General features: G+C 34.5%; 1 protein-coding gene across 1 annotated transcript; it reads right to left on the bottom strand.

Moving 5' to 3' along the window:
• Positions 1-395: 395 nt before the first annotated feature.
• LOC145641739 (uncharacterized) lies at positions 396-24,800 on the bottom strand. The gene is made up of 21 exons (XM_081692672.1): positions 24,499-24,800; positions 20,847-20,942; positions 19,493-19,644; positions 14,813-14,885; positions 13,993-14,115; positions 12,170-12,278; positions 9,870-9,949; positions 9,590-9,671; positions 9,232-9,371; positions 9,004-9,114; positions 8,716-8,832; positions 8,466-8,555; positions 6,850-6,903; positions 6,075-6,149; positions 5,675-5,750; positions 5,475-5,574; positions 4,282-4,351; positions 3,849-3,910; positions 2,603-2,712; positions 1,669-1,947; positions 396-970 (listed from the first exon to the last, which is right to left on the bottom strand). The coding sequence occupies exons 1-21, from the start codon at positions 24,622-24,624 to the stop codon at positions 699-701; spliced, it is 2,397 nt and encodes a 798-aa protein (XP_081548798.1). The 5' UTR covers positions 24,625-24,800; the 3' UTR covers positions 396-698.
• Between the last annotated feature and the right edge of the window lie 9 nt (positions 24,801-24,809).

Below are 24,809 nucleotides of genomic sequence, written 5' to 3'. Positions count from 1 at the left end.
TTTTTTTATGTATTTAATACCATTAAAGTACAAATTTTATAACTTTGTTATTGTATTTGTTGCAAAATACATATAACCTATGCATCAATACTATGGACCTGTGCTCCTCAGCTTAATTTCCTCCAATCAATTCAGTTCCTAATTTCCTTATCTCACAATTCAATTCAGCTCCAATATAAAGCAGAACAGGCCCTACATCAGCCATTAAAAATATATATATATATATATATATATATATATATATATATATATATATATATATATATATATATATATATATACACACACACACACTGTAGAAAAAAAGAAAAAGGAAAGAAACAGCAACAAGTGTTCCTTTACAATTAGTAATGCTAAAGTTGATGCATTGAGAACCCAACAAAAAAGAACCAAAATAAAACCCAAAATTAACTTCAAATATACTTCAGAGAAGCTTCACATTGTCCACAATCACGATCCTGTCCTTACAGAAAACTATGCGTCTAATTAGAAGGGGGAAAAAATGAACAAAGAATATTACTTCGAATATAACAAACTGAAGGTATCATTGAAGGCCCAAAAATACATTTTCAGTATACACTGGTATACTATATAAGTATATATTAAATCAGTAAAAAGAATGGGATTATACAAAACTGACCTTAACAATTTTCTCACATCTAAGTTTTGACTTAAGCTTACAGTTTCATTTATCATATTTACACCCCAGATGATGTCCGGTTAATCCTTTGGGCTCCTAATTTTGGAGCAGCAGGTTTTGCTCCTCGACCTCTGCCTAAAGAAAGGGGCTTGGCTTTTGTCATGGGAGGTGGAGCAGCTATAGCACCCCACAAGTCATCATCGTTTGTCGTTGAAGCTCCCAAATTCAATGACTTTGAAGTGGCCTTGGGAGGAGGGGCAGCTATCTCACCCCACAACTCATCGTCATCTTTGTTTTTTCGCACAGTGCTTTTTGAATGCAAACCTGAAGCTGAAAAAGAAAAACATCCATCAGTTACTAATTTATCAAAACTGAAAAAAAAAAAAAAAAAAAAAAAAAAAAAAAAAAACGGTTTTGATAAGATCAGGGATCTATGACACTAACATCTTTTTCTCCATTGCTTGTTTCACATTGAGGTACTCTATGCATTTTTACTTTGTTTGAATTTTTAAGCAATAATATAAAAACAGCCAGACAGTACATTACAGAATAGAGGATACAAACATGACATGCGAGTCAATTGCACAGGCTCACAATCAATCTTGAAAAATACTAATATACAGCAGATTAGCAAAAGTTTGTTTACATCAGTCGTCAATTAATTCTATTTTCAAACACAGATTAAATTCCATCTTATTACTTCGTAGTAATATCCCAATTAAGATAAACACCCAAAGAGCGGACTTGAATCAAAGTTCCTTATATACTACAGAGTCTAGAGTGCTGTATACAACAATTTATGAAGCATTACAGCTACAAGTTTAAGAAAAAAACCATAGTTTTAAGATAATTTGATTTGACTTTTTTTTAATTTTTGAAGTAATAGAAATTTAGAGTTTTGACACATAAATTGGCAACCACAGGCTAACCAACAAGCTAAGCAAGAATTTTTATGCAACAGTAAGCCTATTCTGTTACTTGGTCAATGTGCATATTTATACGGTCAAGACACGTGTAGGGCAAACTACCTGCTGGTTTTGGTTGAGACAATGCAGGCTTAGACTGTGCAACTGGCCTTTTTTGAGCAGCCTGGATGTTTGCAAGGACTGGAGATGGCTTTGGTTCATCAAGCGATTCAAAATCATTCCAACGGTCTTTGTCACTATCATGCTCATCAAGCCCATTCTCAGTTTCCTCCCAGCCATCCGTTGAGGTTGGAGAAGCTGGGACAGGATGATCAACTAAATCCACACTGGAACTTGTGCGAAGAGGTGACATTATTGCACTAGTAGCAACAGCATCCACAACTGAAACCATTAACAAAGTGAGATAACTTTGCTGGAAGCAGATTTTCTATACAACCATAGATCAATAACTATACAAAATACTGCCACTATCACATTTGATGTGATTAAGTTTTACTTGATATCCCATATTATACAACACATGTATAGAGAATAACTGATATATCGAGCCTTTACTAATAAAAAAGATAGATTGGGACAGATAGAGCCAGAACCCCAAAACAAGCAGCTAAAACACATGTTAGAACTTATAGATTCATCTAAAAGTTCATTCCAGTTTATTCTCTATAATAATGGTTCTCATCCACTCCTCATGGAAACTAACGAAAAGAAATTCAAATGTTCAGCAGCTGACATAACATGCTCTTATGGTATCCTTTCTAAACCTAGCAGATACCGACGACATTTCTGCATGAGAAATCAACAAATGCTTGCACAAAACACATGATATGACCTGTGATTTCTAAACCAGGCATATCTTACTATAAAACCCAGCAAAAAGAACTTAGAAGAGTTGGAACCTAATCTGCTTTTAACCGGATTCCAATCAGATTACAATGTAAAATGAACACAGACGAGACTAAAAGTGAAGCCGAGCCCACTAGCAATTTATCATGTTGGAGCAGAAATTGAGCTTCAGGAAGGACAATAGACACACCTGAATTGGCATCAGAGCTAGTTGCAGCAAGTGGTGCACTAGAACCCCCAGATGCAAGTGGTGCCTGCTCGGAAGTTTTTCCTTTCAAAGTCAAGTTGCTCATAGCCCATCTGTACCATACATTTGTTATTACTACATATTTTAGAGAAATTACATAGAAATAGTGAGTAGCTACAGAATACAGTAAGGAAATAGAACCCAATACCAAAGAAAGAAAAGGAATGAGAAAAAGGAAATCCAACATAAAAATTTTAATGATTAGAAAAACAAAAAAACTGATAGCAAACACAACCTGAAATTCAAATAAGAACACAGGAACGAAAAACACCATTGCAAACAAATATCTAAGAGTGATCCAATAAATTAGTAGCCAAGAAGAAAAATGCAGCTCAAGCACGAAGATCTGCAGAGGAATACTACTGAACATACCAGTAGAAAGTACAGAGATAAAGGTGTGTACAAATGACAAAATAATATCATCCTTGACATTATTATATACCAGCAACTCTAATATTCATTTTTCTGGGAAAAATATTGTACATTGTATACAACAATAATCTTATTTTAAATGTATTTTGAATACACTATAAATATAAAATCAGCAAACACAGGTCAGGTGATTGTTTGATTGCACTAATTTTTTTATACTTCCTCCATTCCATAAGTATTGCAACAATTACCAATTTAGGAAGTTTCACTAATATTATAACATTTCCCTATTTGCACATGTTTTCTCTCCTTCTCTTTCCTCATCACATGGGTCCAAATGTCCAATGATTCCTCTCTATCTCTCTCCTCTTCTTAAAATCCATGCCCCCCACCCATGTTGCAATATTAGGGGAACGAGGGAAGTGTGTTTAATGATACTGCTGAATTATATTAAGAGACGATTAAAGACTTTAAATATTGTTACGGAATAAAACTAGAAATATGATTTTGAACAATAATGTATTTACTTTTCATATATAACAGAATAACATCTTATTAATCACATTCATTTATTTACATCTTTGAACCAAAATACACAAGAGATTAGTCAAATAGAAAGAGTAAAGATAAAGTTAATATACAATAGAAACACAACCAAGTTGAAATATAAAAACTTTTTAAAATAGTGAAAAAAAAAAAGAAAAAAAATGTGTAATAAATATAATATGACATTCAAAGTAGCAACCAGAAACATCGTTCGGGCCATGCACTAGTTTTACAAATTAAAAGAAATAGAGTAGCATATGATATTACTCACCCAAGCAAGCTAGAGTTTCCATTGGTTCCAATGTTTTCCATGCTTAAATCTCCTGTATCACCCTGTCAATAAAATAGATTACAAATGGTTAACATAACCTAAAAAAAATTGGTCGAATGCCTCTATATGTGACATTCACCAAACCCTACATTAACATGATCAGACACTTAACATTGACTAAATATAATAACTTAAAGGAAAAACTCAAACTCAACATTGACTAAATATAATAACTTAAAGGAAAAACTCAAATCAAGCCCACAACCCAAAAAAAAAAAAAAAAAAAAAAAGATAATAAAATAAACACAGGATGCATACAGGTTAGGTTTGGTTCCCAGCCAGTGTTTACATAATCTTCTTAGTAGTTACAAATAGAGGATCCACATGCACATAATCATTCAAAAAATGAGTATATTAGAAACTTAACAGATACCTTTTCATTATACTGCTTCACAATCTTTAAAAATTGATCGACTGCCTGGAAGGACTTGGTTCGCACATCACTAGGTGAAAAAAGAAAGTCAGTCAGCAAGGCAAAGTTAAAAACAATCCATGTAGTCAAGAAACAATGCTGATTGGCCGTGAATTTTCAAATGCAATTACTGGAATGACTAAACATAATACATAAATAAAGCACAACCCATAAAGGCTTACGGCTGCTATGAAATTGAATACACATATGTATGATTGTTTTCTAAAGGGAGAGACTAGAGAGAATCCCTAAATGTATGTTTCCAGATCCATTATGAGACACAGACAACGTGTACAATAATTATTATTATTCTTTAAAAAAAAAATAGATGATTATACATGCATGCAGAAAGCATCGGATTCGCCTTGGGGGTTGAGTTAGAAAAGATAATTGGTGACTTGGTGTTACGTACTCATAATACATACATTCTTTTGGCGGACGAGAATGTTGAAAGGGATACTGTGGATTTAGAAGAAATTCTTTTTTTTTTTTTTTTGACAAATAGAAGTTGAAATTGATGGTGATTGGAAAAAAAAAAAAAAAAAAAAAAAAAAAAAAAAAAAAAAAAAAAAACAACTTGAATATAAGTATATAACCGGGTACAGAGAACCAACTTCTACCAGGAAATTCGAATTCTAAATTCTTAATTTAATTCTTTTTTCTTTTTTTGAGGAAAGGCTGGTTCCCTTAATTCTGGTTTACAATATTATATTAGGAACCAATTCCAACCAAATCCCCATTGGAGTCGACTACTTCATTAATTTTTGTACCGCCAATATTTTTTCTAATTTTCAAAATAAATACAGAAAAAAATATGTTAGTTGCAAAAAAACTTTCTACTAAGAATTTATCAAAATGTAATATGATCATCATCACTTGGAGGCTTTTGTTTTCTAGTACATTAGCAAATCAAGTGGAGCATACATGAAACTTGAAGCTACATAGACTGCAAGCACCATCTGGCACTGCTAGGCTAATGGGGCTAATCTTATCCAGGAAAGACCCAATAAGGGCATAAAGTGCATAAAAATTAAGATAATTAACACAATTGCTAGACATACATTGCGTTAGGACTTTAGAAGTCCCAATTTCCCAAACCCCGTAATACAAGGAATATTGATGTAATAACAGATTAATAAGTCTAGAGAGAGGACCTGTCAGGATCTATAGTAAGCACTACTACATTTGGGAGAATTCTTGTAGCAATCTCTGAGATATCATAATAGGAACTCGTGGCACACAAGGCCATAATTCCTGTCAAAACAAAGAATACAAAAAACATATTATTAGTAGTTACATAAAACAACAAAACCAAAGGGTATTCAACTTGGTGGAAAACTACTGACTGCAATACCTGCTCCTCTTGCTGGAGGGAATGTATCGCGTAATGCACGAACTGTAAAAGCATTTATGAGAACCCTCTTTCTTGTCTTCAAACATAAAAACAAAAAAGTTAGAAGCTAAATAGTATTACCAACAAAAAATACTCATTTAGTATAATTGAAAACAGTTGCAATTTGTACGTTGAAGTTAAATCTAACAAGAAAATCACAGATAATGGATTTGCAAACCAAAGGCAACATAATCAGCCAGAAACCCAGAACCAGACTGAAAGTAAGTTCCAATTAATTGATTTCATACATCAAACCGAATAAAAACTTGAAAATGAATAAAATACAGAAACAGTAGAAACACATAAATACATTGAGAAGAGAACAAGAAAGAAGCAAAAGACCAAAAGCCTAAATGCTTACCCCTTCATTGAGATAGTTTGCTATATTTCCCAGTAATATGGTGGTATTTGTTCTAATTGCTGGCTCTTCGTCAACCTGAAAAACTTATAAGCATACAAATCAGACAATGATTTAGGAAGTCCTATTAAGTTAGGAACTTGAAAATTGAACTCATTTAGTACTCGACCAAAGTCATTTAAACAAGGTCAAGTATCATAATTGGTGGGGATGGTATTGCATTTATAGTTTAATTCTGTAAGGAGAGCATCAAGCCAATGTCCACAATAATGCTTGTTCACCCTCAAACATCACTTCAAAATAAATCTGCTTCACATCTAAAGGTGATTTTTTTAAAGAGAAATTTGAGAAGAAAAATACATTCTTGGGGATTGAGTTCCGTTACCATGACATGGGCATGGCGCTATCTTAACAAAGTTACATATAAATTAAATACCATCATAAGTAACCTTCTACCAAATGAGCCAAACATGAAACAAAATAGATTATGACCAACATAGTGTATTCCCTCTATTCCTTAATGTTTATCCCATTTCTCTTTTTTACAATTATTAACGCATATCCACAAGCAAGAATATCTTTAATAAAGTATAATTAACTAAATGAAAATCAATATTTTGAAATTACACAACGAAACAAATCTAACAGGATCCCATAAATATGTTTTGTCTTATAATGATTAATCATGGTCACAATTACTTTGTTCCAATAAAGCATTCCAAATGGGACAAACATAAAAAGAGGGATTAATTTCTATCGGCATGTGAACAAATAATACCTGCAGCTTCGAAAGATACTTCAGCAATGATCCCGACATTGTCCGTTGTGAAAGCTGAAATGTATCAAAATAATGTCATGTTCAGTATGAATTACAGAATACACTCGCAATTTTGGCTTCCTCTACAAACTTTTGCAAAGATAATATTCACCAACAAAGACTCCTATCACACGATCTTTAAAAAAATGCTAGCCAAGAATATAACAATGTGAAGACTTTTACAGCTTTTTTTTTTTTTTTTTTTTTTGAATAGAGAAGACTTTTACAGCTACAGTAATGCTTTAGAAAATGGATTATAAGGCAGCATAATCATAACCACTGCTAAGGCAATCAAAAAGGTTAGAGGGTGATAAACCTAGGAGGCTTCTATCAACTGAGCTCATGCTCCAGGACAAGCAATTTTCCCATTAGTAAAATTCTTGCTTAGAACTTGTCCCTTTCATAACAAGAGTTGTGTAGATAAAAATGGTAATGGGTAAAACCTGCCTCCTAGATTTTTGGTGGTACTCCCTTAGTCTCTCAATACCTTATCCATTTTGACTTTTTATGCTTTTCATACACATAGTTCAACAATATTTTTTTACTAATTCATAAATAAAAAAAATAAAAATAAATAAATTGTTGCTACAAAGGTGGATTAGTGTCATCGTATATTTTCAAAACATAATTTTTTATACTTTTGTTGTTAAATAATTAAAGATAATGATGGTCAAAATTATGTATAAGCGAAAGATACAAATAGTTAATAACGTAAAGATTCTAGGTGTGCCACTTTACTTTTTATTGATACAATACCATTACCATGTTACTTCCAAAAGAAATGAGTATACTATTCTGAGACAATGGAGCACTTAATTACCATAAAACAAGTTTTGCAACATGAAAGGCTACATTATGCACATAATTTGAAAAATAAAATAAATTTAAAAAAAAAAATAGAAAACTATAAATGGAAGCCTCGTGTTTTTATATTTCATTTGATGGATTTTTTTTCTTAGCATTTTCTAAAGTAACTTATTTGGGGCATAATTAATTAGTGTGCCCCTGTTGATGTTTTATGGCTAACACTTAACTTAAATATTTAAATTTACTAACCTACCCATCTTATTAACCAACCCATTCTCTCCCCACCACCAACCCAACCACCCACTCAACCTCTAAGACAATACGCCACCCACTGTAAACCACCACCCAACCTGAAAAGCCATCCCCAAACACTCAAAACCACCTCCTATCTACCGAAAACTAAGCTCTATAGTATGATGTCATCTGCCACTTTCTCTGACAGTGTTTCTTAAATAAGAGAAGATAACAAAAGTCTGAAAACTCTGAACCTTTCCCACTTAAAAGTACTAGAAAAGCACATAAAGGTAAAAGAATACTGGTTGTTTCAGTCATCAAGTCATTCTACAGTCCTAAATCTATCAGGCATCACATGATGAAGTCAATAAGCAATATGAGACAAAAGGTAAGATTAATTCATAATCATTCAACTATGAGCACAATATACAAACAGCTAATGAACTAAAGAGCAATACAAATCCTATTCCTAAAATTAGACATAAAATGAGAGTATCATTCAAAATCAGACAGAAAATATTGATAATTACTAATACCTTTGGTGCTAGAACAAGTATTGATTTCAATGTCAACTCTCGAAGAAAAGCTGATGTGTCACTGAATCCAGTAGCAACATAAGGATATACCTAATCACAAATAACAACACAAAATTAAGTACAAGAGAGAGAGAGAATGAAAGAATATTATCATATCAAGTGGCAAAAAGCATAGATAGCTTAATCTGACAAAGGGAAGCATATCACGGTTAAAATGAACATAATAAGTATGCTGTGATCGCTATCATACTTGTTCATCAACAATTTGTGCAGATAATGACTTTCCATATTGCTCAATATGCTGAAGCAATCCAACTCTTATAGCTCGATCATTGGATGAAAAGAGCTTCACAATGGTTGGTAGCACCTAAAAAGAAAGCAAAGTGGCAAACCTATCAATAAATAGCATATAAGCTCATATAAAGGACAACAATTAATGCCAAAGATTGGTCAGGAATTGCACATGCGGATAAAAGATCAGTTATCCCTCGCACAAATAAGGAGGAATACAATTCAGGGGGACCAGAAAGATCATGACCTTGATACTAAATTCTTCAGGTGGAAGCCAAGAGCTCATCTTCATCAATGCTGTCAAAGCAAGAGCACCGGCTGAGCCAAATTCTAGAGCAGAAGCTAGTAGTGGAAGTATCTAAGAAAAAGTAAAACCAGTAATTAGAGAAATAATAGAAAAGGCAGCCTTCATAAAAACATGTAAAAGTGAAGGTAGATAAATGAGAGTTAACTGAAGTTCAGACAAGAGTAGTACTTTCTTCAGCACAATTTGGCGAGGAAGTTGATCAGACAGAGTTGGAAGCTTGCGAAAAAATGTATCTTTCTCCACACTGTCCTTTAAACTAAGAACCTCCATGAAATGTATTGTATCCACCAACTTATTTTGAAAGTATTCTGAAAGATGGGGCAAATACTATAAACATATTATAACAGAAAATGGCTACCAAACAAGAAAAGCCTAAGAAAAATATAAAAACTACATAGTAAACACAGCATAGCATTATATAATTATATTGATTTTTAAACAAAGACCTAAACCTTCAAAGGCAAACTGACAACGAATTGAACCTCTAGCCTCAAACATATAGCATGCTATAGATTGCAGGACTTACCACTATTTTCTATAAGCTTGGAAGTGTTTAATCTCTTGGAAGGCATGGAACTCAATAGCCTCTGATAATCTGGAAGCAACAACTGAAAGAACAGGAAATCAACACATAAAAGCATTTGTCATCTGTTTGAAGACATCAAGACTAGCCAAATACAACACATGCAGTATACAATTGTGCTAAAGGAATAGCAATATAAATTAAAATTTAAAAAAATAAATTGTTATTTAGGTTAATAACTAGTTATTAATTCACAACATTTCACAAAAATATAAAGCTCAACCTTTGGAATTGAAGAAGTATTTCGGAGTTCTTCTGTCTTGCTCAGCCTTGTACCCGAAAAGATCTCATATATCAGACAACCTGAGAGTTGCAATGCATACTTTTAGATATACATATAAATTTTTTAATAAAGAGTATATAAGATATAACACCTATCATAACCAGGAAAAGAATAAAAAAGCAACAAGGACAAATATAAAAAGCCTACAGGCATAACAATCTGAAACACCACACATAAGCCCCTAATTTACAATATTCTAGCTTGTCTACACGTCTTCCCTTGAAGACACCTCATCTGAAATCTAACCCCTAGATGAATTAATGCTCCAAAATAATTAGATGGGTTAAATATACATAAAAGGGGCATACACACTGTCTATCAATTCCATAAATCAAAATCCTCAAATTATAGAAGATGATGTAATCAGAATATCTGGATTGGAAGGGGCTCTCAGAATCAGATCGTAAGATTGGAGCATACAATTATGCAGAGTATACAAATATACTCAAATATATACACTTGTGAAGTGTTATTTTTTTCACAAAAACATCATTATATATCAGTACCACATCTTAATGGTTTGCTTGCTCTTTCAAAATTGAGTGTTAGCATGCTTTTGGTGATTTGCTTTTGTGAAAAGTTTCAGATTATCAGGAAAGAAAAGACAGAGAGAAAGTGATGCCCATCTAAAAGCCTTTTTTTTTTAAGATTTAAAAATTGTTATTAATTTGGAAAAAATCAAACCAATCCTAAATAGTGGTAATGACCCTATTCTTACATACAATTATATGAGCAATCTCGCAAGAGTGCAAATCTGAGAATGATTCTCTCACTCTGTAGTTTATTGTCAATATCAAGTTTTTAGAACTGTTTGTTGCATGATGAACAATTAAACACATATCTCTTATGCAGTACCAAGTTCCCAGAGGCTTGGGTTATAATAATAGCATTCTCATATGCTAACTTATTATTAACTAACTGAGCATGGAATCATAACAATTGCATTCAAAACTTGCACCAAACAGATGACACATGACATTGAAGCTCCAACTAAAATGTCAGCACATCAAATTCCTTTGGGGAACAATACTATGGTTTTGTTTTAGTGGTAGCACATCAAAAAATGAGTTATGACTTATAAAAACACAAAATATTGGCTTTCTCGCTACGCTTGCTTGTTTGAGGTCTTTTTCACTAATTTGACCGCAGAAACCTCTTTAAGTTCCACAATTAAATCCAGTGCTTTATACTCCGTGTACTTAATATTTGATTTTGTCAGTTTGAAGGCTTAATGTATGTAAACAATCTTTTCAGTATTTACATGTGTTCCATTATATCCAATGAGTCATTGTATTTGCTTCAGTATTGATAAGGCTTATAACTAAAAAAGCTAAATCATGAGGAGTTTAATGTCCATCTAAATACCTAAAGCGCATCAACTTTTTATCGACCCTTATAACATACTACCTCCATTCCAAATTAGTTGACACATTTCTTTTATCACCTTTGCCAACGCATAAATTTAAGCGAAAATATCTTTAATTATATTATTGTAAATTAAAATGGATCTAACAAGATCCCACAAGACCATTTATTCATATTTATAATTCACAATTGTTGGTCAAATTAAAGTTTATGAATAGTATCAAATTCAAACGTGTCAGCTAATTTGGAATGGAGGAAGTAGTTTTTATTTATTAGTAGTTTGAATCACGCATTGCATGCATTTAGTTCAAATGATATTAGTATTCAAGGTGCTATGAAATATGAATGCCATCAAATTGTCTTTTATTACCCTGGTACTGATTAATACTACTATAGAAAAAGGCGGGCTTTGAATGTTGGAATGAAATATTGCTGGTAAGGTTTTGAGTTTCCATCAAAATTTAATTTCTATGTACCCATATACCATATATTCCAAAGGAACTTAAAAGGATTTGGCCACCTGGTTGCCTTTTCAACCTTTTTTTTTTTCTGTCATTTGAGAATAGAATGGGGTTGATCACTTTTAAATTTTGTGGATGACTATAAGGAATAATCACTTTTGGTTCATGTAGCCGACCCCACTTATGGGATTAAGGCTTTGATTGATAGATTGATTGATGGACTGAGAATAAAAAAAACCTTGTATTATCTCTTGGGTCACCAACACAAAACCTCTAACCTTCTTTAAATTTAAAATAAATTTCTTCTTTTAATATAGAACAGCCCTCTCTCTCTCCCTCTGTGTATCATGGTCTAACATTCAGACATAAATTTCACAGCACAGATAAGCAGTTGAATACGAGAAAGATACTTACCCATTCCCCAGGAATCAATTGCCCATGGGGGAGAGCTTCTTATAGCTACCCAGTCAGACTTGACCAATTCCATTGGCTTATATTGTGTGCCAACAAGCCACGCATATTGCTGCATACAGAAGGAACAAAAATCAGTAATAACGGTTTTATTCAATATGGTATTACTCTCAAGTAATATGAGGGCCTTCGGAATACCAAACAAAACAAAACAATCTGCAGATAAAATCAGAAAAAGATACCCCAAGTGATATGAAAAATTATGAGTTTGTCAAAATACAGTAACTGCAGTTGCCCCCACACGCACACACACACACAAAAGAATTTGATTTTATATGCCTCGTCATTCTGCTATAAATTAGCTCAGATTAGTGGCCAAAACGAAGATATTACAGACTGAAAAGATATATTAAGGAAGATCAAGTTTATATGACTAAATTAATGCTAATTAAGGTGATTCATCACAATTACAGCCTCGCCAATCTTTCAAGAGAAATGACACTCCCAAAACTACAAATTATCACTCATCGCAATATTCAACATGATTATCTCTCTCTAATTAGCTCTATTTGTAGAGCCTTTCTCTAACAAGCAATCTAACTTCTCCTTCAAGCTACTAACAACATTATTATAACCTGACTCCCTAATACTCCTCCCTTAATATCAATTCATATCACATTCTTCAACTTAAATCCCCCATAACCAGGTCCCAGTCCCATCAATTTGCCTCTAGCTCTTGTCCAAAATAATAATTATATAAAAAACAAATTATTTAGAAAAACACAACCACATATACTTATCTGTCCTGCAGCAGTTAAAGTTAAAAACATAGCAAAAGATTGGAAGTTTCTCTTAAAGGATTCAGAAGGATTCAATGATAATGCATCTCTTTAAATTCATCAATTGCTAACAGCATCAATGAACCACTTCTCCTTTATTCACATCAGTCTTAACACACTTATATTCTTATAATGATGTTCAAACACTGCTTCATGAATCTAGTTTCTTACAAAGTCAGCTTCTTCTTGTAATAATTATTCAACAAATAATTTTCTTTAAGAAATATTTACACTGCAGTATCATTTCTCTTCAAGGAAATGTTTCATCTTTTTATTTGTGGCTTTGTTGTTATGAACCGGGTCGATCCACCTCAACAAGCTGTTCGGGTGTACAAAACAGGCACAAGCAACAGGACAAGAAGCAAGATCAGGGGCAGCAGCAAGTGTAGCAACAAGAAGACAAACAAGTTAAATGTTCCACTAAGGAGTGTGGCAAAGGGGCTGCAGTCACGTTGTTACAGAATAGGATAAAAGCTTTAATGGTTAGGGCACTTGTGTTAGGGTGTAGAGCTTGGTATAAAAAGAGAGAGCAATGTAATAGTGTTTCTCATGTTGTTGGAAGTAATAGTAAGTACTGTAGTAGTAGAGTAGAGCAGTAGCCTTCAAGGAATGAGCTTTAGCTTTCTCCATTGTAGCCGTTATTTTCAAGTTTAATCAAAAAGATCCAAGCTTTCCCCTGTTTCTCTGTTTTATTGTTTCATACAAATATCTCGAGTATCCTAGTCTATAGCATTTGTGCATTACTCTTGTGATCTAAAATAAATTTACATATTCGATAGGGCTGCTATGCTATCAGGTGATGTGAGGAAGTTAGCAACAAGTACTTTGAATGCACAAACCTTCTATGATCTCAAAATATCCCTTAAACAGTAGCTCAATTATAGTGCTATATAACTCATAATATTCTTTGATGTATGCAAGGACTCGATATCCTAAAAAAAAAAGTAGTGTGCATAAAGAGAGCAATTAAGCGCTGAAAAATATTACCAGCATTGACCCTGTAGAACCTTCCTTGTTTCCGTCAAACTCAGATAAGACATCAAAAGCATGTAACTTCCAGTCCAATGTTTGAGTAACCACCACACTCCCCAAGCAAACATTAGCATGAATCTGTTTCAGAAATAGTATTAGGACAATAAATCAAATTGCCAGCGACTAGAATGGAAAGACGTAAACACATTCAAACTTATATACTGAAAACAATGAACTAATTGTGAAAGAATACTCTGGGGTCCCAAAGCCAAAGAAATGATGAATTTTGGTTCATATCCCAAACAAACACGGGGCAGTAATAAAAGTACAATAGAGCTCAAATTACACCCTCTGTATACCTTTAAATATTCCACTTCTTATATGGTCAAACTTCAATAACTAACACCGCAATTTTATACTATTACATAAAGCATAATCATGTGGAATCTTGCCAAATTTGTTCAAAGTTCATTTTCAACATCTTAACATTTTTATATTTTTTTATCCGTCTCAAAAGATTTTAAAATTAAGGTGAGCACTGAAGACCAATAAATACAAAGTTTATCCAGCCACACAAAAAATAACTACACATACAAAATCAAATATCTAGGCCAACAAAATAGAGCCATCTTAAGGAAGATTAGCAACACTCATACAGATTAAAATTAGATAGAATATAACAGAAAAAGAAAGTAATGTCATGCAACCACCATAAAATTTCCAAGTCACCCAAATAGTAAGATTATAGATTTAACAAATAACAATGACAATAATAATAAAACTTATTAATCATCAAATTCTATTAAAGCTGTAAGCCATAGAAGAGAAACCTTACAAGCTTACAATCGTTATTCAAAAAGCTCACTGCTTTGCCGATCTGGTGCAATCCCCAGGCATAATACTCATCCCTGCCGCCAAAAAAGAGTGAAACAAAATTACATTGAAGAGCTATAAGTTATCAAAAAGAAAGGAAACCAAACACAAAACTACATCAAATCACTTCCAGTATCAGAAGACACCAGAATTAGGAACAGACATAAATATTATAATAACATCCTTTTCTGCAGTAAATTAAAAATTAAAGCAATTTTTGAGAATCGTGTCGGATTTCTTATGATAAAATTAAAATAAAATAAAATACATCACCCTTATTCACTTTCACCAATCTACAAACATCTAATAATGAAAAATTGTAATGAACACAAGGCATCGAATAAATTTTTTAAAACAAACAGCAGTATCATATTGTCCTAAAGAAAGGGAAAGGCAATCAACTACCTTGATTCCCTTCCTTTTGACCAATATTATCATTCCCTTTACACTCTCCCATGCCCCAACTTTCCTCTACTATGAACCCCTCCCCCCCCCCCCCCCCCCCACCCTCTTAAAACCCCAAATGAATCATCCTAATCCCTGAACTCTTCTACACCCAATCAAGTTAACTACAAATTTGAACATCCAGTACATCATACCACCACGTATCCCATTTTCCTAATGTCTAAATTTGCTAACCCCAATCACTGGCAAACCGGCCCAACCACCAATGCCACCCCACCAAACCCCTCCAAACCACTCACCCGCCATAAAAACCTACCCTTAACCTCAAAAATACCTACCCACCTTAGAAAACACCGAGTCCACCTCCTAATTACCTCCAAAACCCATCATCACCAATTTACCATAACTACCCCACCCACCAAAACCACCTTCCACTCCACAATGTAAATATACCCAAATGACCACAAAAAAACAACACCCAATCCCCTAAATTTCACCCCAACCACCTCTAAAGTAACCTAGCCACATAAAAATAAAAATAAATAAAAAAACAAATACATAAAAAATAAAAAAAATAAATAAAAAAAAAAAAAAACCACCCCACTAACGCCAAAACAACTTTTAACCGTTTGACAATCACACCACTTACCCTAAAATAACTTTGCACATTAAAAAATCACACCCACAAAAAAAGTAGATCCAAGAAAGAAGATAGGATAAAGGAGAGAAAGAGAAGCAGTGGTGACAGTGGCATTAGAGGGGAGTGGCAATGGCGGTGGAGGGGGAGGGGAGGATTGGTGGTGGTTGCAGAAGATGAAAGGGATGGATGATGTTGGTTGTATGGTTTCCGTTTCTTTTTTAAAAATAAACAACCTAGGAGAAAGGAGGGTCTTGCTTTCCTTTCTCCTTATATCCCTTTCATATGTCTTGACCTTTATTGTTTGCAAATGCCCCCTTGCCTTTTCTCCAAGATATAAAGAATCAAGCATTCAAAATCAAAAGAAAAAAGGAAAAATGGAATCCAATAATCCAACCGTTAGTCGGTCTTCCATAAACAATCCCACCTTTTGAAATTCCAGAAACAATCTCACCTTTGACCGTCATCTTCCATTAACGATCCCATTGACCTACAACCTATTAAACAGGTTTAAAAAAAATCTTTTTTTTTAACTAGATTTCTTCTCAAGCCACCATTCAACCACCATGGCCACCCCAACACTCACCCCTTACCGCCACCCCCACCCACGAAACTCTCTAACCACGCCGAAAAATCATATAACCACCCCCAAAACCCAACCCCCGCCTTGAAAACTCCACTCACAGCCGAACCCCACCCACCTGAAACTCAATCCTCTGCCCGAAAATACTCCACCCCAGCCGAAAATTCCACTCAGAGCCCCGAAATCCTCCACCCCAACCCCGAAAATTCCACCCACAGCCTCGAAAAACGCCACCCATCCTAAAACCCAACCCTAATACTCAACCCCGACAACCCCAATCGCCTCTCAATTCGATTTTTTGTTTGAAATTAAACACAAATTATGATTTCAATCATCTGATTGAAAGGGTGATTGAAAGGGAAATTGATGAATTCAGAGGAGAGAGAAACATGCAGAGGAGAGAAAGAGAAGGAGAAGGAGAAATAGGGGTTCTGGTGCTAGCGTGCGAAGAACAAGAGTGCGATATGGGCTATGGTTTGGGTTGGACTTTTAGGGAAGCTAGGCGGTAGCGGCAGTGGTTGCGAGTGTGATATTCGGGTTTCAAAGGTTTGGTTCCGACGCCTTGGAGGGGTAGGTTGGGTCATCGGAGAAAGCAAGGGCGGAGATGGGGAGTGGATGCGGTGGCGGAGCTGGAGCCGAGGGTTTTGGTTTTTTTTCTTTTTTTAATTAGTTTTTTTTATTATTAAAAATTAGAATAAACCTACTACAATTTGACACGTGTCTTTTAATCTAAGAAAATTGGACAGGGTTTGTTAATGGAAGATGGGGGTTAAAAGTCGGATTGTTTCTAGAATTTCAAAAGCTGGGATTATTTATGGAAGACCGACTAAAGGTGGGATTATTAGATTCCATTTTTCCAAGAAAAAAAAGGTAGAGCTCAAATTAGTATAAAAGTTTGAAGCAAAACCCTTCCATTTGGGCATATCACCTACCCAACCCCATTTGCCTTCAATCAGTCATGGTCCTCTCAATATCATATCAAACCAATGTAATTTCCCCTCCTCTTAAAAAAGATTAATAAAAAATGTAAAAATAAAAAGAGAGAGAAAATTTTATGATAGGCAACAAGCCTCCAATCACAAGACTAACCCCCAAAGGTCGCCAATCTTTAGTACTCCCTCCGTGTTTTAATAAGTGTTACACTTCCTTTTTTTTTTTTTTTTTTTTTTTTTTGCAAAAAAGTACATTTAAATATTATATCTCTCTCCTCTCATGGTCCCCACCTAAACCCACTACTAATTTTTTATTAAATCTTTCCTCTTACATTCATTACTTTTTAATAAACTTTTAACCTCACTATCTTTCTTTTAGAATTTTTTAATACTTCAACCGCCCCACTTACCTCTTATTTTATCCAAGTCAATTAAATTGCCTAAAACTAGATGCCGGTCAAACTGTAATTCTTATTAAAACACGGAGGGTGTAAGAAAAAGGCCCAAAATTGATGTGATAAGGAGGATTTCATTTTCTTTTTTCCTTTTTAAATACCAATTTAAATATAAGATATATAAAAATGAGAGAGTAAGAGGTTTTGTTTTGATTATTCTTCAATGTTCACAACTTGTGGTTGTCACACACTAGAAAAAATTTAAACTTTGGACTTATTTTTAAGATCCTTAATTATTTAAAGAAAAAATACACTTTATTAATCCCCACTTTGCTCAATTTACTTTAAATTATCCCAACTTTCGATTATTCTGCAACAATCCCAACTTTCACCTGCGTTTTCTTTCTTCAATCTCAAACCGGTCAACGAAAGTCAATTACCTCTTATTCTAGGTAACTTGACACATGTCAAGTTGTAATTGGCTCAAAAACTAAAAAAAAATTAATAAAAATATTAAAGCAAATCAATTTAAAAAAAAAAAAAAAAAAAAAAAAAAAAAAAAACCAAGCCACCACCGGCTCACAACCGCCGGCGATGGTCACTCACCCCAAACCACCATCTCCGTAGCCCAGCCCCCAAAACCTCCCGTGAAAAACCGGCCTACTCAGCCTTTCCCCACCCCCGAATTAGCCAAAGCCAAAACCCTTGCCTTGAACCCGCCACCCACATATCCCGAAACCACCATAACCTAAGTTGACGATCTTGAAACCGCCACCCATAACTCTCGAAACCACCATAACCAAAAGCTGACAACCTTGAAACCGCCACCCATAACCCCCGAAACCAACTGTAACAACCCTAACCCTTAAAATCACTTCTCCAACCCGCAAAACCACCAAAAATGCAGCCCCCTCACTTTCTCTCTCCTCCAATTGCCTTAAAACGCAAATAAACAAAGTGAGGGGAGGGTTTTGTTGCGGGGAGGGAGGGAGGGAGGGAGGTCGGAAAATTGGGGTTGGGGGATCGAAGAGGGCGGTTTGGAAGTAGAGGTTGCCGGTTGGTGAAGGACAGCCACCAACATTTGGTGGCCGGTGGTCTTTGGTTTTTTTTTTTAATTCTAATTAATTTATTTTTATTTTGGTGAAGCAATTAGCATGAAACACGTGTCAAATAAATGGTTTTTAAAAAAAATTTAACCCTTTCTTTAGGTAACCGGTAATTTGGCTTGAAGAAAGAAAACGCATGTGAAAGTTGGGATCATTGCAGAATAATCAAAAGTTGGGATTATTTAAAGTAAATTGGGCAAAGTTGGGATTATTAAAGTGCATTTTTCCTTATTTATATCAATATTTACAAGTCTAACGGCATACAAAATATAATTAGTGAGAGGTACAATTCTAATCACTCTTCTATGCTTCTAATTTCTAGATGTCATTTCAAACACACCCACATGTATATATAAAAAGCTTAATTTTAGCAAATAAAATCCAAGGCATATAGGCCTATCGTTATTCCAATCATTCAAACATATATAAACTCATAGGTTCACTAGAGTGGGGCTAGAATTTTCCCTAAGGAACTCAATTTTTCCTTGAACAACTTTTCCCCTATTTAGGGCTTTTTACCTTTTGGATCTACTTGTGTAATACATTTCTAGTTATGAGTGAAATATTAAGTACAGTACACATACCTTTGTTTGCCATCTAAACCCAACTCCTTGATTTTTTCTGACAATGGTGTGACAGGTTCAGTAACAATATAAATCGTGACCTTGGTATTAGATCCATCAAAAATCTCAACCTCAGTACTATGAAGAAATGATAATATATTAGGATGTCTGACCTGCAAAAACAACCAAAACAGCATCTTCAAGTACACAAAATATTTGAGAAAAAACAAGTGGAGTAAGAAGCATCAAGCAAAACAGATGGTCAACCACCAAACGACCAAAGGAGAAAAATGTACCAAACAAGGCAGCTAGAGAACCAGACATGCCTGTCACCCCTGGATAGCTGTTTATATGGTGGATTTTATCTTCAATTGACAGAACAAAATAAATTCAGACAATACTTCAATTAAACAATTATATGTGGGTCTTGAATACCAATTTTTACTAGAACCTCAATTCTCTCTAATATATGGTTTGTATTGTGTACCCTGATCCACATTGAATTGTGACACTAGTATGCTTCCATATATGTCATGTCCAGGTCCATACTCTCTATGCCCCCACAATAAAGCTCCTAGTTGACTTAGGCACAAATTTTAATAGTAATTGTTGAGTATAAAAAAATAAGCGGAAGTGGATGAAGAAAAAAGCAACTTAGATAATGCTTAATGTCAGAAAGAATAGATGTATTGGAGTGAGAAGTAAAAAACTAATTTCAAACCATTACATTTTATTTTGTAACGTAAAAAGAACACATTCAAAAATGTCCTAAATGGTAATATGAATCCATATTCTAAAACTGAAGTTGGGTTTCCTTGATAAAGAGTTGCACATGGGTTTCCTGCAGCTGATATCCAGAAGAAGAATGATCCCCAGTCCTCCTGAAGCTTTTTGAAACTTGGGTGGGGTCACAAGTGAAGATATCGAATACCCAACTACAAAAGAACTTTTTCCATTCCAAGTCACAACAGTTTTGCCATTAGGAGAAACAACAAATTCAGTTGTCCATAAGTTCTTTCTCTTTGGCACTTATCATTAGCCTTGTTAGGAATAATATGGGTATAACCTTGTTTGTTAAAGGATGTGTTTGTTGCCAAGAAAAGATTGAACTGATGAATAAAGTTTGGTTGGTTAAAGTTGAAAAATAAATCCTTTAGCAATTTGGCAATACATTTGGAGAGGTAAAAGGCAATGACTTTTAAGGAGTTTCAATTTGTGAGGCTGTTGTTTAGTTCCGTCAAGTTTTAGCTTGTGAACGCCATTAGAATTTTCTAGATTACTTTGACCATGACTTGAAGACATTAACTTATTCAAGAATGAAAATACAATTGGGAATTAATAGGTTTAAGGGAATACAGTAACGTGAGTGGCATACCGTCCGCAATCGCTTTACCCCATTGCGGCCAGCAGCTATATGACCATCTTGGGCACTTCCTGAAAGAGAGAATATTGAAACCGGAGACCCATCATCCTGGAACAATAGATCAATGATACGGAATTAAAAAACTATAACCAGATAAATAACTTTTCAACAGTGCACACACACACACACAAATAAAAAAAAAACATGGAAAAACATATTTGATCTTTGTCAAACAAAAGATTATATTAAATATTAAACCACTAACATTTTGCAGATGCACTTGCACTCCAATATTCCATGCCTTTAACAATGAATGGCACTAAGTAAAACTCAATGTGATCTCAATAGAAGTAATTCTTACTTTAGAAAGAGCTTTTCAGAGGTGAAAGTGTCCTATCCCTATCACCAAGAATCTTGTCAACATTTTGGAGGGGAAGGAGGGGGGAATGGATTTTGAAAGCTAAGTAGTACATTGACACAAGTTACTCTTCTCTTTCTAAAGACGTGCATGAATTGGGAATAAGTTATTAATAGGATAATAAAAGTCAAACTAAAGAACATGAAAGTAAATAGAAGTAGTAGTAAGGAAAGATGAAATAGTAATAGTATAATTGTAAGGGGATTATGTATTTGCTTTGCGATGGTGTGGTAAGAAGTGAAGAAATGGGAAACATTACCCTCATTTTGGAGGTAATACTCATCCTATAGTGAGGGTGGGATACCATTACCCTCATTATGAGGGTAATAATTTTTCCATCACACTTTTTTCCTCATATCACCACCACCTTATTTCATCTTCAACTCCTTATCTCATTTAACATCACCTCTAATCATTTACATTTTTCTTAGTTTAACTTTATTATTCCCTTAGGGACCATTTGGTATGGGCTCTTCAAGAAAGGGTAAGAGAATGAATCAGGTTGATTCCCTCACTTGCATGTTAGGTCATTTTTTTCATACTCTTTCGGTCTTTCCCCTCTTGTTTCCCCCACTTTCCTCAACCCAATAGTATTTCCATTCCCTTTCCTAAGCCACCCATACAATAGTACCCACAAACACTACCACCATAAATAACAACCAGTCCAAACAACAATAATAAAGTCACCTTCATCACCATCACCACCACCACCCCACCTTCATCACCACCGCTAACAAACCACCCATAACAAATCAAACCAAACCCAACCACCAAATACCACCTTCACCACCACATAACCCCTATCAATCACTCAAAACCAACCTCACCTTCTCCAAAACCACGCCCCACCCGCCGACACCACCACCCCCCCCCCCATCGAAAACCCAACCCTCTTCCACCGAAAAACAACCATTCAAAAACCTATAACACTAAAAAAAAAAAGTTAGAAATCACCTTTTAATATCTTCAAGCATGGCTTTAAAAGGTCAAATTTGACCATGAAAACACTAGATCTAGAGTTTTCATATTCAAATTTGACCATTAAAACCTTGAATTTAAGCTTCAATGATGGTGATGAAACAGTAAGAGAAGAGAGAAGTGGCTGCAATGGAAGCAAGGAGAAGGGGGTGGCGACAATAAAGGGTGACATTTTTATATTAATGTGTGGTGTAGTGGTGGTGCAATAGTAAGAAGAGATAGGAAGGTGAATAACCAAATATTACCCAAACAACAATTAGATCAAAGAGTTTTGCTTTCCATTCTCTCTTACCTTTCTTAATTCCATTCTTTTTTACCCCGTGCAAACCAAATGGCCCCTTAATACATTACCACCAATCCAAGCATAGCCTATTAATAACCAAATACCCTTTCTCCTCTCCTATACATTGCTACTTTCGTTCTTACAAGATATTTTCATTTCCTTTTGAAACGCTTGTCAATGAACATTTTAAATCGTTAAAATTTTATAATTACATGCTAGTAAGTAGTAACATTTATCTACGTTTGATAATCTAAGAGTATTCATCAAAATGAAACAACATTGCCACACTTTACTATGTTTTTTTCTCATATATAGGAAAGAACTTAGAATATTCTCTTAAGCTATCAATACTGTCTAGATTCTATATAAGAACGTTTAGGAAATGGGTGAGTTACAATTATGCTTCCAACATAACTTCCTACACTCTTCTAGTTCCATCAATTGCCACATTTCACCTAACACTATGCAATAAGCCCCATCATGCAAATCCAAACTCTCCTTACCACTATTAATAAGCTAGAGTAACTACTTTCGTCCATTTTTTTAAAAGCTAGAGTTCTATTTTGGGAAATCTCTTAAAATTTAATGATATATCTTTACCCACTAATGTCCCCCCTCTTACTTTATCACTTCTCACTCCTCCAATGGTCTCACTCCCTCTCGCCACTTTTTTTTCAATAAAATAATAATCTTATCTACCCCACTAACATATTTTTTTTATTAAACCACCTAAAACCCCGCGCAATCCAATCTCTAACCTAAAAAAAACGGAGGGAGTATTATCTTGGACCTCTTTGAAGATTGGATGTTTTTCTCTCTAAAAGAAGAAACAAAATCCATTAGTAATTTTCTCCACTTAGGAGCATCAGAGACCAATCCTCTATATAAGAAATAAAAAATAAAAAACACGCTTTTAACCTTCTTCCGTCTCTTCTCATTTTCCGTTCCTTTCCTTCTCTAGTTAACTAGGTAGAAATTAAGTTCTTAAGGCGACAACTTCCATAGGCTAACATTAAAATGTTCAAACCTACATTTATTCATTAACCAATTAATAACAGAAGGGATGGAAAGTGGGGACAAAGTAAGAGAAAATAGGAGCTTTTAAAACAAGGGAAATTATATAATAATTATCCTAAATTTCTAGAAGGAAATTTTCACCCCTAGAATAAATATCTTTGAAACTATCTCTTCCTAAATCAACTCTTCTAATAAATGTATTGATACCACGCATGTCCTAAACACATTCAAGCTGCAACCAACTAACCCATAAAATCAGAATGTCGATTCAATATCAACCAGCAATATTCTTTTGCGCCTCACCAAACTAACTCATCTCAGGTGCAGTTTGCATCACTAGACCAAAGCCAAATAGCAATTGCATATCTAAGATCCTAGTAAAACATAGAATCCCAATTCATCCATCCATTGTTCAATCACAATTAGCTGCAGGAGAAATCAACAACCATTGTCTTACTCTAACCAGCATATCCAACTAATGAAATGAGCTTGAATATCAAACAATAAAAAAAATAAAAAATGAAAATAAAAACTTGGAAAGACCTGTAATTTTGTAAACACCCCTCAAGACAATTCCCAAATCCCAATTGCCACAAATCCAACCCATTCACAGCAATCAAGTATTTCATACCACCCAGCTACACGAGCCGAACTAAATCACTACGAGATCGAGTTAAAATGAACACTATGAATTCAACTACAACAAATACAATCAATAAACATAGTACATTCAACTCAAGAAGACTTTCCGACTAACATGACGATTCGCCAACAATACGATTCAGATTCCCACTAATCACCCCAATATAAAAATTCCAATCACACCAAAAACGCAGTGCAATTAAACACAATTCAATTAAAATCAACAAAGTCACAACAACTGCTAACTTGGGCACCAAAAAAATCAATCACCCACCAAAATTAGAGGAAATTGATTACAAAAAAATGCAGAAACAAGTTAAAAATACCTTAGAAGTGCCTTGAGAATGAACCCAAGAACCCCAAGCAGAAGAATATGGTTCCCCAATATTGTAGGGTAGATCCTTAACGCCAGTGCCAGATCCTGCAACTACTCCTTTCAAGAACTTGAACATCTTTAGCTTTTTGCTTTACGCTTCTCGATCTCGGAGATTGAGATTGAAGATGAAAGATGAAGATGAAGATGAAAGAGAGTAGTGCAAGGCCAACTTGAACGAACGAACGAACAAATGATGTGCGTGCGATCTGTAAATATTCAAAGCACTACCAACAGAATTTAGCCTTTGCAAGAGAGAAGGTT

The sequence above is a fragment of the Chenopodium album genome, chromosome 8 (genome assembly GCF_948465745.1).
Source record: "Chenopodium album chromosome 8, dcCheAlbu1.1, whole genome shotgun sequence".
Lineage (NCBI taxonomy): Eukaryota > Viridiplantae > Streptophyta > Magnoliopsida > Caryophyllales > Amaranthaceae > Chenopodium > Chenopodium album.
This window is presented reverse-complemented; position numbering and strand designations above follow the sequence as displayed.